The 16,555-nt window shown below is 39.6% G+C and overlaps 2 protein-coding genes across 2 annotated transcripts; one reads left to right on the top strand and one right to left on the bottom strand.

The window, feature by feature from the left end:
* The first annotated feature begins 6,094 nt into the window (after window positions 1-6,094).
* Window positions 6,095-9,229, top strand: LOC124142159. Its single transcript, XM_046510449.2, has 2 exons — window positions 6,095-6,438; window positions 7,682-9,229. Exon 2 carries the CDS (start codon window positions 7,920-7,922, stop codon window positions 8,901-8,903), a length of 984 nt encoding a protein of 327 aa, XP_046366405.1. The 5' UTR covers window positions 6,095-6,438; window positions 7,682-7,919; the 3' UTR covers window positions 8,904-9,229.
* A 2,207-nt stretch (window positions 9,230-11,436) lies between these two features.
* On the bottom strand, window positions 11,437-16,528 carry LOC124142160 (exonuclease V-like). Its single transcript, XM_046510450.2, has 3 exons — window positions 16,226-16,528; window positions 14,202-14,501; window positions 11,437-12,652 (listed from the first exon to the last, which is right to left on the bottom strand). The coding sequence occupies exons 1-3, from the start codon at window positions 16,401-16,403 to the stop codon at window positions 11,862-11,864; spliced, it is 1,269 nt and encodes a 422-aa protein (XP_046366406.2). The 5' UTR covers window positions 16,404-16,528; the 3' UTR covers window positions 11,437-11,861.
* Window positions 16,529-16,555: the final 27 nt, after the last annotated feature.

The following is a 16,555-nucleotide window of genomic DNA, read 5'->3' on the forward strand; positions in this document are numbered from 1 at the left end:
ATTCAAATTTTGGAATTTTGTAAATGAAAACCTCTAAAATAGCCGTTTTTGACAGATTTTAGCCATATGTGTTTATCTGACCACGTAAGAAGTCCAAGTCCCAAACAATTATTGAAATAAAGTGAGTTCTCATTCATATGAACATATACCTAATAATATTCATAACAATTTCTAAATTTTTTGCTAAATTCTTAAATTATGCAGATCTCGTGGACCCAATATAGGCCTTTATCCTACCTCGTCCTTACAACCTAATGGACACTGTGGACTTGAATTGTGCTTAAGATTCAGTTTCTCTTTAATTACTACTATGCTCATCAAATTCATTATCATAACACGCATACCTATTAATGAACGATAGAACTTCATCTTTCTAACATGTTCATAACATTATATACGACGAAACCAAAGATTTCATTGATGTCCTTTCTGTGCTTGACCAGTCACCAGTACCTGTAGCCGTAACAATGCTAATGTGTTACTTTCTGTGCTTGACCAGTCACCAGTACCTGTAGCCGTAACAATGCTAATGTGTTACTTTCTGTGCTTGACCAGTCACCAGCACCTGTAGCCGTAACAACGCTAATGTGTTACTTTCTGTGCTTGACCAGTCACCAGCACCTGTAGCCGTAACAATGCTAATGTGTTACTTTCTGTGCTTGACCAGTCACCAGTACCTGTAGCCGTAACAATGCTAGTGTGTTACTTTCTGTGCTTGACCAGTCACCAGTACCTGTAGCCGTAACAATGCTAATGTGTTACTTTCTGTGCTTGACCAGTCACCAGTACCTGTAGCCGTAACAATGCTAGTGTGTTACTTTCTGTGCTTGACCAGTCACCAGTACCTGTAGCCGTAACAATGCTAATGTGTTACTTTCTGTGCTTGACCAGTCCCCAGTACCTGTAGCCGTAACAATGCTAATGTGTTACTTTCTGTGCTTGACCAGTCCCCAGCACCTGTAGCCGTAACAATGCTAATGTGTTACTTTCTGCTACAAGTATGCTAATGTGTTACTTTCTGCTATAACAATGCTACTTGGCTACTTTCTGGTCTAACAATGCTTCTTGGCTACTTTCTGCTACAAGTATACTATTTTGCTACGTTCTGCTATAAAAATGCTACTTGGCTACTTTCTACCGCAACAATGCTTATTTGCTACTTTCTGCTCTAACAATGCTAATGTGTTACTTACTTTCTGCTACAAGTATGCTAATTTGTTACGTTCTGCTATAACAATGCTACTTGGCTCCTTTCTGCTGTTACAATGCTAATGTGTTACTTTCTGCTACAAGTATTATAATTTGCCTCTTTTTGCTATAAACAGTGCTACTTGGCTGCTTTCGGCTATCACAATGTTATTTTGCTACTTTCTACTATAAGTATGCTAATTATTTACTTTGTGTTGCTTTATCGTGCTAAAATTCGTCAAATAATCAAGGTGTATGCATTGGGCAATCTCAAATTTGTTTCATGTTGAAATATATTGCAATTGTTAAGCTTTTTGTTTTCTTACTAAATGTGCAGTTACAGTAACAATTTCTTCACAGAGCCTTTTTATGTGCATCGACAGTATCACAGCGTTAAAAAAACAACGTGTACAGTGAGACAGTAAGGTAAATATCTCTGATTCATCAACATGGATGCACATATGTCAGATGTGTGACATCCTCGATTATCAAGGGTATTATATCTCCATTATGTTTTGAGAGATACCCAGAACCCATACGTTAATTAGCATTAAAACTGTCACCCGCGACAGTTACTCGCTGTTGTTGGTAACAATGCGCTTCTATACAAGACGAATTTTGGAATGTAAAACTATTATTTGTTAAATAGTTCACTCATAAAATATATTTTAAAATTATGTGCCTAATTTTGGCACGAAAACAATTAGCGAAGGTATTTCGATTTTTTTGTCATTTTTCATTTCTTTTCGTCAAAACTGTTTCAGAGAACTACACAAGAGTTACAATAAACAGTATTTCGGTGCTTAAACCAAATGTTATATGATTTGATTATTTACTTCATGAGGCTACTAGAAAATGGTTATGCATTTTAACGAAGCGACGGCTGATTACTTTTGATTCATTTTTTCTTTACATTTTATATGACGCTGTTTTCTTTTTCTTGAGACAGAGCTTTATTTATTTTACTGTTGATTTAATTGTTTACGTTATTTAGTTATATTTTTTTGTTTTTATTTTATAAACAACGTCTACTGATATACCACAAGCTGACGGTTTTTGCTAGCGTCCGTTTTCGCTCCGTTTCGTTGAAAGGAACTAGCAAGAAAACCAAACAGTTTGGACTGTGGTACGTACATATGATGATTGTAATGATGATGATGATATTGATGATGATCATCATCATCATAATACCTATACTGATAATTCTTGACAAACATCCGCAACATGGACATCAAGCACTGTTTTTGCTATTTCATGTTTTCTGTTTTTGAATCTTTAGATAAAATAGATGCTATTGATAATTACTTTTGGTTCCAAGATTGATAGTTTCATACTTTTGCGTTATAGTTTGTCCAACTAACACATTTGCAATTACATTTAACCATAATACCGTTGTTATACAATGGATTGTGTCATCATTTAGTGAAATTTAAAGCTCATGTAGGGTAATGGGACTGCCTAGTGGTTAAAACGTTGGTTCGCTAGTCGAAGGGTTGGATTCCCGACATGGGTACAATGTTGGAAGCCCGTTTCTCGTGTCCCCCGCCATGATATGGACTAAAAGCGGCGTAAAACCATACTCACTCAAGCTCATGTTATTTATACCACGGGTTGTTGTGGTATGAACTTTTTTGAAGAAGACATATATTTTGCATCATGTCACGGATATGTCAAACTATTTATATTGTGAATGTACGTGTATTTATTGATTGTGATTTAAGAATATTGTTGATAATGTGCAATGTTCATAATAAACATGAATACCTAATACGGAATGTTGATTGTCTTTATTCTCATCCATGGTTAAATATGGTTATGCATCTCCGTGCTGTAGTGGATAGAGCGTCGGGCCGGAGAGCGGAGGGTCAGTGGTTCGAACCCCGACCGCGTCATATTAAAAGACGTTAAAAGATGGTATTTGTTGTTACCCTACCTGGCGCTCGACACTAAGGGAGAGAGAGAGAGAGACACACACACACACACACACACACACAGTGGAAACTGGACTTTTATAGTCAGTTAACTCCCTTGCCTCGGGAAGCTGTATAAAACAGGCGGCGTTAGTCCGGACTAATTCCAAATTTTAAAATTTCAAAAAATCGATATAAGCAACCCCTAAAAGCCCCCTCTTGTGTTGCACACACCACTTTCACCCTTCTCGGAATACACTAAATGGTCTGGCCAGGCCCGTGTGCGAAATACGCTGCAGTTGGAAAGCGCACGTTAAATCTTCTATATCAGTCAGTCAGTCCGGACTAGTACAAGCGGCCCCCCACACACGTGCATGCACGTCACTATTTAAGTGCTTGAACGAGACCTTTAATCAGACTTCACGGCACTTACTCAATGCAGTTGTATATTTGCAGAATAGGCTACAAGGAACAACGTTTATCGTCGAGTCTTGGCGAGGAAATTTCAACTTAAATTCTCGAGGGACAGATAATTCGTAACTCCGAGTTGTTATTCTTCATGATGCTCATAGTTTTAGAAAATATAGAAAAAATTCCTGATCTCAAGTAGAGACATGAGGGGTTCGTTACAAAGCGCCAATCGCTTGCAATCGATTCGCCTTACAACGGTGCGCTTTCAGCCGCTTGCAAGCGTAACAATCGCTATAGCTGAGGTCGCTTCGTTCTCAAACATAGCCGCGGCGTCAAACAAAACGAGCCACACAAAATGCATTGTGGGAGTCGCACGTAAAATCTGCGGACACGGCTTCGCCTCTATCGTCATTTCAATCATCAGATGTACACCAAGCGTGGATGCAGCTTTTTAGTTTAGGGAGGGGTGGGGGTGGGGTCTAGTGGGATGGATTTTCGGGAGAGCGAATCCCTGCTCCTCTCTTGAGATCCGCGTATGTATACATTGTATCTAGTTTGTTATATAGTAGAAGGGCGGTGGGGTAGCCTTGTGGTTAAAGCGTTCGCTCGTCACGCCGAAGACCCGGGTTCGATTCCCCATATGGGTACAATGTGTGTAACCCATTACTGGTGTCCCCCGCCTTGATATTGCTGGAATATTGCTAAAAGCGGCGTTAAACCATACTCATTCACTCACTATGATAATAGTCTTTAGGTATCATCCAGGTGTATCAGCACCTCTAAATTGAGTGAGCGAGTATTGTTTTTAAGGAACAAGGGGTATTAAGTTGACACTACCATAGTGCCATAAATAATACTGTTGACGGTGATATATCTACAGTGGTAAATATATTAATATTGTTTCATAATTAATCTTTTCAAGTAATAGCTACATTGTTGTAATATTATTTTATAATGAAGTAAATCACAGAAAGTGAATTCGGAATAAGGATATCAGAAAAGAACGGTGGCGTTTTCGTAGGGGTCGCCATCTTGATTTCCAAAACCTGTACCGTCTGCATGGAATCCTTATTCAAAGTTCACGTTCGATGAAATAAAGTATACGTTCTTGGAGACAAGTGAATGAGGAAGAGATTGGTGTGTAGATTTTAATGATTTGTAGCCAACCGGAGAACTACAGAAGAGTGCTGTAAATCCCACAGTACATATTGTCGGCTTTAACGGGTAGTCCCACGAGACATACACAAAACATAAACAATTAAACAGTGAGCGGACACAGTAACCGTAAAAAACAGCTTGATTATTACTGGGTGCAGCGTTCCAACAACAAATAAACAAACAAACAAACAAACAAAAAACACTTATCGTTCGTTAATCCGGACGATCGAATTCCATTCGGAAAAGGCACCGTCTGGATTAACGAGTTTCACTGTCAACAAACACGTCAGGTGGGATCACGTGTCACACATAACATGATGGAAGGTGATGCGGGTGTATATGTAAAGAACGTGGTAATCACTGAGACCCAAGAAAACAACAACCTTAGCTGGAGTTACGTCGATGTTCCATACCCGGGATTACGGGAGATCAGGGTGGCGAGGGCAATAACAATATCGGATAAACGTTAATACACACACACACACACACACACACACAATACAGGTCCTTGTTCGTGGAGTTACACAGGTGAAAGGTTCACCCAATAGAGAGGGGACTTGTTGATAAATCAAACGTCGTTTTTACATGCGTCTGTGTGCTATTTATTTAGCATCCTTATCTTTTGCATATGTTGTTCTATTATCAGACAGTTTATAACCGTTCTTTATAAAGAACCCCCGGTCCACTAATTAGTGAGTATGTTTTTACGCCGCTTTTAGCAATAGTACAGCAATATCACAGCGGGGGACACCAGAAATGGGCTTCACACATTGTACCCATGTAGGGAATTGAACCCGGGCCCTAGGAGAAACGAGGGAACGCTTTAACCACTAGACAACCCTACCATTACGATTCGAAGGAGTAGCTGAAGATAACATGTGTTGATCACATCACGTGACTTGATCGTTATTGAAAGCTGTTTAATTGTGTTTTTCTCAAATGTTGACACTTTGTGAATTCACATTGGTAAATTAATAAGTTCAGGTAGTCTGCAACAATAATTAGTAGAATTACAATGGCTTGGGCGTCGAAGAGACGGTGGGCGGTTAATTGTTTGTTATAGAAAAAGAACACACACACACACCTCATGGCTATTATAGTGAGTGAGTGAGTGAGTTGGGTTAAACGCCGCTTTTAACATTATTCCAGTTACATCACGGCGTGTCAGCTTAATGTGGGAGAAAAGCCCGAAGTGATGCAGGTATCAGACGTTTACCACTTCGGTGAAACCCACGAGCACGGGTATGGTGCTGACAAACCTAGAAACATAATTGGTGCGAACCGGGATTCGATCCCACAATCATAGGTTTCTGGCGTGCCCCAAGGGACGCAACCCTGCACAGCGAATCCCCCCCCCCCCCCCCCCCCCCCCCATGGCTATTATATCATTGCTTATACAGATTCTTTCATAACGACTCAGTACCAAAAGAATACATTTTGAACAGTTGTTCTACTCTTTAAGACATTTAAATAGCACCAATCAAAATCTTCATTGATCAAGTAGCTCCAGAGACCAACATCCGTTTAACAAAAACATACAAACACAGGCTAATGCCCAAGTTAGCAAGGCGACTCGCTACAAACATTTGGCAACACTGAACACCTGTTGTTTATCAGGCGCCCTTGTCTCAAAGGTAGAATATTAATGCAGACCCTCCACATTAAGTCGGCTAATCAGTCACGTGATGTTTTGTTCTATCTTTGCCAGTTATTTACACACGTGAAATTGATCAGATTGTTAGTTACTCTCAAGCAGTCAGAGCGAATACAGGTTGGTTTCACTTGGACTTCTATTTTGAATTTTGGAGGGATAGCAATTAGATATCAACGAAAGTGTGCGTGTGCGTGTGCGTGTGCGTGTGCGTGTTTGCAGACGTCACTTGCGAGGGTATTCAAATTATGGCAACCTCACTAAAATTAGATTTTTTACTCTGATACGATACCTACGCAGAGAGATATTGTATCCGAGTCAAGATATAATTCAGCCTTTGAAATTCGTTGCTTTTTCCAAAACTAGTCCAGAAGAGTAGTGTAAATTGTATTTCACAATTCCTCAGAGTTTGTACCTAGTCCTGCCTCAACAGGACGAATGTGTTAACTATATTTATATTTACTGTCATTTTTAATTAGCTCCAAAGTTTAGGGAAAAATGAAGCACTGAGAACGGATTCAACATTTGAGTCCTTAAATGCTACTAGTCAGCGAGTGCTACCATGCATACATGTACTTAGCTTGTCCTCAGCACAATTTAGTTGTCTCGGGCAAGCGGACGCGTGAATTTAGAAAGTTTATTATTGCGATACTATTGTTTGTTTGTTTGTTTGATATTGAACGGGTCATCATGATGTGTCATTGGACCAAGGGCAATTATAGTGCATCAACAGTCGAACCACCCGTTACATTCCGATGAAATAAGTTGAAAGGAATATTTGCGGGTGTTGTTGTATATGTGACGCGTGCGAATTTGGATCGGTAAATGTTTTTGGAAGCATTTTCTTTCCATTTATATACTCAAACAGTTGCGATACACAAATAGTGTGACTTTGAAATTCATCATGTTTCTTTTGAAATCTTTCTTGGGGAACTACCGAAAAGCATTATACATGTAAAACAAAACAAAAACTTTTGTTAACAGTGATCTTGGTGTGTAAAAAACAATGTACAAGTATATTAAAGGAATATTTATAGTTCAAGAATGTGATATATCTTACGTACATTTTTACATTCCTCTTATAGCGCAAAGAGAAATTCAGCATTTTTAAAGCATATTCCAGAATTAACAGATCCGCAGCATTCAAACTACATTCCAACTTCCCGAGGCAATAGAATTAACTGACTTTAAAAGTCCAGTTTCAACTTGCCTCGGGAAGATGACTACATTCACGTCTCCATGGGAAACATGTGTTCGTAACTCTGTATGTATGGAATACAAACCTTTTTATAAAAAAATAAATATCTTTGAAGAAAGGTAATATTTTGATCAATTAATATATCAATACGCCACTTATTTTCAGGCTAAGGACTTAGCAGGGACGAATCCAACAAAAAAGGACTCAAGGCAAAACGTCATTGCTGGAGGTTCTTCATTGAAAAACACAGAGGAAGGTTAATCCACGGATACAAACAGACTAAGTCTACTGGAGCCAGGATTGGATTTAATGTCGTGTTGATCAAGCTAAACCGAGACAGTTATCCCTTACCTGATACAATTGCCCAGGCATCGCTGCAGAGATCATCCTAATCCGATAATCCATGGAGACGTGTGTGGAGTCTCTGTATACCCTTGATGGAGGGGCCACCGATAAAAGAAAGACGCTGGCAATGATACGGATTCTGAAGGGAGCAATCAGTGTGTCAAAAAGCAAAACGGGCGAAGCTATCTATCGATATAATAAATATGAAAAGAAAGCATTGAAGCGACAGTTGACTCTGTTGGACATCGACGCCTCCCGGGCCGAGATTGATGTTGAAAACCAGAAAAGAGTTATCTTGAGAAAATGGTCAATGGCTTTCGAAAATCAGAAAAATATCACCGATTCCTTGAAACGGTTTGACGATATGTTGCGTGTTGCTATTGCTGACACGACCAAGGACGACGATATCGAAGAAGATGATGCAGAGGATGAAAAGCCTGAAGAACGTGTTCCTGATTGTACTAAAGGGAACAGAATTCTTAATCGTGCAAGAGTCACGGACAGAGACAAAAGTGACTTGTCGGAAAACAGATTACACAATCTTCCCGTTATGCCCAAACTACCAAACAGTGGATTTCTGGTTCAAACAGGAATTTCGAAATCAATCGAAGAGAAACATAAGGCGGATGACAAAAATGGTTCGGATGTCATGAATTACTTCCCTTCGTTTGACAAATCTCTTGTGAATGACTTTCTTGAAGACCAGAAACAAATTCAGGAGCAGCTATTAACCCGTAATAAACTCTGTAAGCTGAAGAAGACAGTGGAACGTGAGCATACTTTCTACAAATTAAGGATGAAAAATAAACTCCCTGTTGATCCAGCTTCCCTGGTTCTGAAGATCGAGCAGGACCGCCTCCTTCCCAGGAGAACCGCTGACCGTCACTTCCGGTCCCAATCGTTTGACAATCTAGGGGACATAACTCACCGCACTGGTGCGCGTTTGGAAAGCAGGTCGTTGATTCATATACCAAAAACTAATGATAGGAGAAACAGTGAGATATTTGACCTCAGGAGGTCGAAAACTGTCCACATGTTTTAAAATGTGTCATGAAACAGTGAGAGAGTCAACGAAATAGGGCCGAGTGAAGGGGTCTTTTTGGCACAGGTAAAACAGTAATCAATCTCATTTATTTATCAGATCTTAGTTCTTGCTACTGCTCAACAAGATCTGAGGACATCCCATAAGGCATTTCAGAATGTTCTTTTGTTCAGGTTTCAAATTTTTAATCGAGAATTTGTCAAAATATGTTTTAAAGCGTTTTTGATTTTGGCTAGGGTACATTTCTGTAATACCTGTGCCGACAACGACCCCATCAGCCGAAATAGGACTCTAATGCTGTGGAAAACAAAACATTTTGATGATTTTTTTATTGCCTAAATGTTCGCAAATTCGCTGACAGAAGAAACGTAATTGTTGCTCGGGTTTGTTACGTCAAGGTCATTAAACAATCCTTTGCAATCTTTTGTTCTATGATCATGATCATCAGATACTTCAGTATCAAGACCTCACAGACCAGAATACATTGACTGAATGGTGTTTTACACCACATTTAGTAACAGTCCAAGGATACAACAGAACCCCCAGAAATGGGATTCACATATTGTACTTACGTTGGAAAACCCGCGTTAACAACTAAGCTATCCGACCACCCTCAGAGTCCATTGAGAGATGTTAAATCATTGTTTGGCTTTTCCTTTCAGAGAAAAAGGTTCTCAAACAAAAAATCCCAGCCCCTAGGAGGCCTTTAAGAAGGATTCATCACTATACCTCAAAATACACAATCAACAAACTCACAAAGCGACAAAACAATTTCCATATTCATAATAAATCTCTGTGGAAAGCAGGGTTGATTGCACGATTCCGACAATATCATATGCATGTGTTTAACAAAATGCATCACCATCAAATAATGATAATACCAGGTGTTATAAACAGGTGAGCATACCCTGCCCCTCCGGTGACAGCAGTCACAAACACATGCAAATAAATTCTTCTCATGAAAAACACATGGGAACATATGGTTCAAGTCAAAAGAGGAAATTGCATCGAACATAATTTTGGTCACCTATGCATCAAATTGTGAAATGTCCTCAACATGTCTATCATAAAACGTTTTAAAAGCTTTACTGGGGCCTTATATGTTGTAACCAATGCAGGGACATGATGTGTGAATCATGACCAGGAAGTCATTTGGTACTGAATTAATCATGTTGGAATCACCAAAATGCAGCAACCACCTAATGCATGATAATTCAGAAAAGTAACACCACAGAGAACCACAGGATCGGTGCAAGTGTAACAATAACAATAGGGCGATTAACATGGTCAGTTCTAGGTTGCTAAAATGTTGTCTGTCAACAACAGTTCAACTACGATGTCATGCTACCACTAATGGAAACGACCTGTGAAGATTCTGGGTAGAATACATCTTCAGCAACCCATGCTTGCCGTAAAAGGCGACTATGCTTGTCGTAAGTGGCAACTAACGGGATCGGGTGGTCAGGGTAGCTGACTGACTCGACGTAACACTAAACCCCATTTCCCCTCTTTGTAACCATGTGAAGATCCGGGTTAGAATTGGTCTTCAGCAACCTATGCTTGTACAGTTCTTTTTACAAATATAGATCAAACATTTTTATGTGTCAGCCATCTGATCATTTGGTGATCAAACATCTTCCCGAGGCAAGGGAGTTTACTGACTATGCAAGTCCAGTTTCCACCCTTGCCGAACAAGGCAGGACAGGATAATGGAGTTACATTTTGGCTGGACTAACGAGTCTATGCATAGTCCTATCAAAATCGTGCACCGAAAATTGAAATCCGGTTAGTAAATTGTTGTGCAGATTTTGGTCGATTGCAGGATTTGCAAAACATGTGCACCGCTAACTCGTCAACAGATAATGTCCAATTCTTTTCATGTTTCTAATCAAGGTGCTCACTTGACTCGATGCACTTCGCAATGTAAGACCCGTTTTATCACAATATAGATCTTGATTATCAAACAGATCGTCTTGACTGGGTGCCGCTGTTTTGTTCGAAACAAACGCAAGTGATACAAGAGATAGAATCTGATTGGCCCATAGGAGAGGCTAAAAAGGGACATAACTCATAATAACCATTGGTGGCGCTACGATCGAGCCCTGGAATTCAAGCCTAGTTCGGCAAGGGTGGAAACTGGACTTTCAAAGTCAGTTAACTCTTTGCCTCAGGAAGATGGTGATCAAACAGATGTCTGGTTCTTTTAAGGTACCAGACCACTAATGTCCATGTGTCATTGTCTATACAACGCTGGTATCCTTTACCTCACAAGCACATAATACGAACACCAAAAAATCGACATTAATCAGGGAACCAAGAGTTATATCACAGCGCCTCAGCTTAGTTTAGGAGGAAAAGACACACAGGTCATGAAGGTTTACCCTTTTGGTGAAATCCATGACAACTGGTATGGTCAGAGCTCCAGATAACTTTTTGAGCAACTGAGTGTTTACTCTAGGGTTTCTATTTTAATTGCATTATAACATTTTTCATTGGGTAACCAATATTATTTCACTCATCCATTCATCACTCTATTGGGTTTTTCCCCAAATTAGTGAACATTTTAAGATTTTAAAAATAATAATAATGTTTTAGATGTATGTAACTGTTCTAAATATATAGGCTTGACTCAGAAAGTAAATTAGCTCATAATTGTTTTTCGGAAATTTGATCCATTGTATGCATGATACAAAAGCTTCATTGGGTATTTATGCTTGCTGTTTTTACATGTTGGAGTTTTTCATTTAATGCACACGTTTTTATACGCAAGATGATTGAAAGTAATTGGGTTTTGAATATTTTTGGGGAGTATTTTACGCAAATAAGCAGCTTATCTGTAGCTCTGTATGGTGCTGGCAAACAAAATATCATAACCTAGGACCTGTGGATCCTGGCTTATGTAAGGGAGACAATTTCGACTACTGGGCTACCAGTTCTCCACTTGGAAGTAGAAAGTGACTATAAAAGATTATTTTCTACTGACACTTGCATTTTTTTCCTAAGTTTTGCCTTAGCTGTGTTCTTGTGTGAATGTTCCTGGGCTTTCCGCTCCCTCCACTCACACACATCAGCAAAGTCACATCGCTGACACTTCCACGAATCCTCAATCTCGACACCTTCAACCTCCCGTTGTCCTTGCCAGAATTGCAACAAATGTTCAAATGTTGCTTTCAGCTCATTGTCATCATACTCTACTGGATTCTGAGACAAGCTTTCATTAGTGTCTTGGAGCACATACTCGATACTTAATTGGCTAATACATGTTAATGACTGAATTCGTATGAAAACAAAATCCAAAAGTTCATTTAAATTTTTAGCGGTTAAAAATTTGGAATCAAGATGACCCATGATGTCTTCCCCAAAAGGTTTCTCAAGGTCTAATCTTAAATGTTTGGCAACAGTTTCTTTTGAAACTCTGCCTTTGACTAAATCATCAAACAGTTTCTTGTACAGCATAACTTGCAGCTTGTTCTGATTCTGTTGGGCTATCTTAGGACATGACCTCACACTCCTCGTCTTGAGTTCAAGGAGATCAATGGTGTATGAATCTGGGTCAAATCTCAGTTCATCTATGAGTCCAACGATGAACACATCCTTGTCAAATGGAGCACCGAAAATTGGAATTTCTCGGGCTACATTAATCCCATTGAGAAAACCTTGAATTGTCATGAATAGGTTGATGACCTTAGTAGCCCAGATGTCCTCGCTAGAGGTCACCTTAACCTGGACAACACTATGGACAGCAAGTTCTGAAAAATACAACATTTAAAAATGAACAAAAAAAATGTGCAGGAATGAGAGAAGATAATGAGCATGGTTTCATAATGCTTTTTTCAATATTGCAGCAGGAGTCACCAGAAACAGGCTTCGCACCTTGTACCCATGAAGGGAATCAAACTCGGGCCTGAATCATGATGAGCCAACACTTTAACCACTAGGCTACCCCAACACCCTGCTAAACAGAAATGACTTAATCTTTCAACATTTCTTGGATAATGATATTAATAACAATAGTGATGAGCAAAATGGTTTGATATAGCAGTCAGACATATTTCAGCTACCGGTATATCACAGCAACCTGTAAATAATTAAGTCTTGGTGTGGCGAACTAGTGGTTGACAGCATGAGTAACAATCCACAATGACTGATTATCAACCAGGTCACACACTGTAGCAATAAAAGCATAATTTGTTTTAGTCAGCTCTTGTGACAAGCCTGGTGGCATGTGGTCCTGTGCACAGGGCACAGGACACAGGGCATAAAATCAGGTAAGGTTAAGCAACGTTGGTCAAGAAAGGTAGTTGTATGAATGACTGTGTGTCACAGCTTGACTCACCAGAGTTTCTAGGGCTTAGATCCTGCCCAAAACTGAAGCACATTTAATACATGTGAATGTCTCCTTAGGCAAGCAACTTTGTTCAAATTATGCATCTGTTCACCCAGCAGTGAACAGATACACGGTAGGATGAGAAGGTTAGGTGACCTTATTGCGCCTTACAGGCAGCTTGGGATGTATACTCCCTAGGGAGCTGAGAAAGAAAATTGATGACACACTGATCAATTGGGCAGGGTAATAATGTTGTAAGCGCTTTGAGCATGTTTCAACAGTGCATTAGAAATATCCATTATTATTATCATCCATAAACACAGTGGGCAATAATGAGGTTAATAATCAAACCCATAGTGAATCCTTCAGGCTAAGAGTTCCTGATATAGTTCCTAACTGAAGACAACCCTATAAAGAAACCTGCAAGTATAAACAATTTATGAAACCTCAAGTCTCTGATCAGAAAAGGGGATTAGTTTGGGCTGTTAGAGCTGAGAATGGAAAGATGTTAAATGGAACAGGGTATTTGATTATCAAATGTATGCCCTGGGGTCTGTGAGAAAGACAATGAATCCCGAATTCTTTTTCGTTATACTGTCTGTAAAACTATTAATGGAATCATCACAATCACCACCAATGAACCCCATAATATGGCCCGTCCCGTGAAGAGTCAGGTTAAAATTGGTTTTCAGCAACAAATGTTTGTCGTAAGAAGCGACTTACAGGATCAGGTGGTCAAGCTCGCTGACTTGGTTCATGCATGTCATCGTATCCCAATTGCATGGATCGATGCTCAAGATGTCAATCACTGGATTGTCTGGTTCAGACTTGATTATTTACAGACTGCTGTCATATAGCTGGAATATTGCAAGTGTGGCTTTAATCAACCAGCATAACATGGTCCCATCACCTACCCTCTGGAACAATCACCGTAACTGACCTCAATGCAAAGTAATACCAGGTATATATACCTCTGGCCAGATGAAGATTACTACCAGCAGTCATGACAGGGCTCTCTACAGGTATTGTGGGGACAGTGAAGGTATACAGCATCATCTGCTCACACCAGTGCTGTCTTGTCAGGTCTGACACCCACAAGTAGCCTGGTCGGAACTTCTGGAGTGGATTGCGTTCAGCCCAAGGTAGTCTCTTCACTTGAACTGTGCATCCAGAGTCTCTGCTGCTTGTCTGAGGATCATCATGTTCACTGTCAGGTACTTTAGTGATCTCAGCAGCTTTTGATGCTTTGGAAAGGATTTCTTCACAAGCATCTGTTGGAGAAGAAGGTGAGGTGAGGTGAACTTGGGTTTAAACTGTGATGCAATCTCATTAAAATCAGATGTTAGTTCTCGCTACCGCTAAACAAAGATCTGAGGACATCCCATTAGGGGTCACGTCAGAATGACCTTTTATCAGACCAATCAAAGCGTCGCTTACCAGATCATGAAAGTGACAGTCGGAATGTGATTTCTAATCATGCAGCCTTGAAAACTTTAAAACGGAGTATTCTGGACGACTGAATCTATACATTCTAGACCATATACATCATTAGTGTTGGATAAAGCCAACTGTCGGATTAACGAGTGTCGGAGTAACGAGACTTGACTGTATTAGCCATTCCAGAATGTTCTTTTGTTCAGGTTTCAAATTTTTAAGCGAGAATTTGTCAAAATATGTTTGGAAGCGTACTTGCAAATTTGAAATTAGTGCCGTAAAGCACGAGAAAGATGCCTTTTGATTGGCTAATGTCAACTTCTTGTAAGTAATTCCATTGGTCGGTCAGAGTTCGTGAAAGGTCGGCCTGACGTGACCCGTAATGTGATGTCCTCAGATCTTTGTTTTGCGGCAGCGAGAACTAAGATCTGACTTTAATGAGACTGAACTGTTCAAGATTAATTCACTTATACGCGTGTGGCTGCTTGTACTAGTCCAGAGTTTTGCCTGTTTTACAGTGCCAGACCAGAGATACCATGCTGCAGTTTAACATTGATACCCCACTCAAGACACATTATCAGTGTCCTGTTTGACGGAAATAACCAGTAACATTAGGATTGGACTGGTTATTCATGTGAGTGTATATTAATTACAAGTACCATCTTTTCACAACTTTTGGTATGATGTGGCCTGGGGATTGAACCACCGAACTTCTGCTCTCTAGGAAGAATCAATAAAAAGACCTAAGAGGGGGGACCAAACTCATACTACTGGCAGTCCTAATATATATGATGCCGGTTACCCTAACACCACTTCAATTGTCAGCTAAGTCAATTAATGCGAAGTATATGAATCTATCCGTTATACATGTAAATGATTACTTCAGTTCAATCAGCCCTTGTATTATGGTATTACTTTCAGTAAAATTTAATGGAATTATGGACCACTAATATAAGCTGACTGTACTCATTTTGGGTTTATGGTATGGGATTTTTGTTAGAGACAGAATATGTTTACAGTCACTGATTCAAAACAAGGAGGATCTAAACAATTTTATTTTTTTACAAAAAACATTTTTGTCAGGACAGCGAGCATGTGCGGTGAACCATTTCCTTTTGGTAAGACTAGGGGCTGAAGACACATTAATTGGACAGCATCATCTGCTCCCCCTCCAAGATCAATCAGTCGATCCCATTTGCAACGCCAACAGTTAATGACTCGCCGAATACGGGTATACTCTATTTATTTATCATTTATTGGTTAATTAGGCTAATCGGCCTTTTCATAAACCTTGATAAAAATCTTGCTTGGATGTCTCGATGCAAACCAAAGTAACCTTGATAGGTTGTGCATAGAAAACAAACTGCTGAAGCAAATATAGTCTACTGATTGTTTCTATTAACCTTCTTAAAATATATTGTACTGATTTGTCGGCTGTTTGTCGCAAAAAATAAAACACACGCTGACTGTGGTGCTCGAAAACTGAACAAAACAAACCGAATTATGATCTCGTCAAGATTTATCATGACATAGAACAAATTAACCAAATTGAAGTACTGACGAGTGTCAGAAGATGCCACAAGTAGGGCGTCATCTTCATCACTCCATAGATCTTGTGAATCATAAATGTTTTCCGCCGGTTCTGCGGGTGCACTTTCCGAATCTCCCGCGCCGGCTTCCATTTTGAAAATAGTACGCCCTTGGATACAGTTTACCACTACGCATATCATGAATTTCATCTGAGAAATATACTTGTTTTCCTTTCCATCTCTTGGTGTATTCTGTACCACTCATATGCCATTTGTACTCATAGGTGTGTTATTTACGGTTACGTTCATAATAAATCGCACCACTCTAACAGTTCTATTTTAAAACGCGGAGGAATGACGAA

The sequence above is a fragment of the Haliotis rufescens genome, unplaced genomic scaffold (assembly GCF_023055435.1).
Source record: "Haliotis rufescens isolate VD_foot unplaced genomic scaffold, xgHalRufe1.0.p SCAF_15, whole genome shotgun sequence".
Taxonomy (NCBI): domain Eukaryota; kingdom Metazoa; phylum Mollusca; class Gastropoda; order Lepetellida; family Haliotidae; genus Haliotis; species Haliotis rufescens.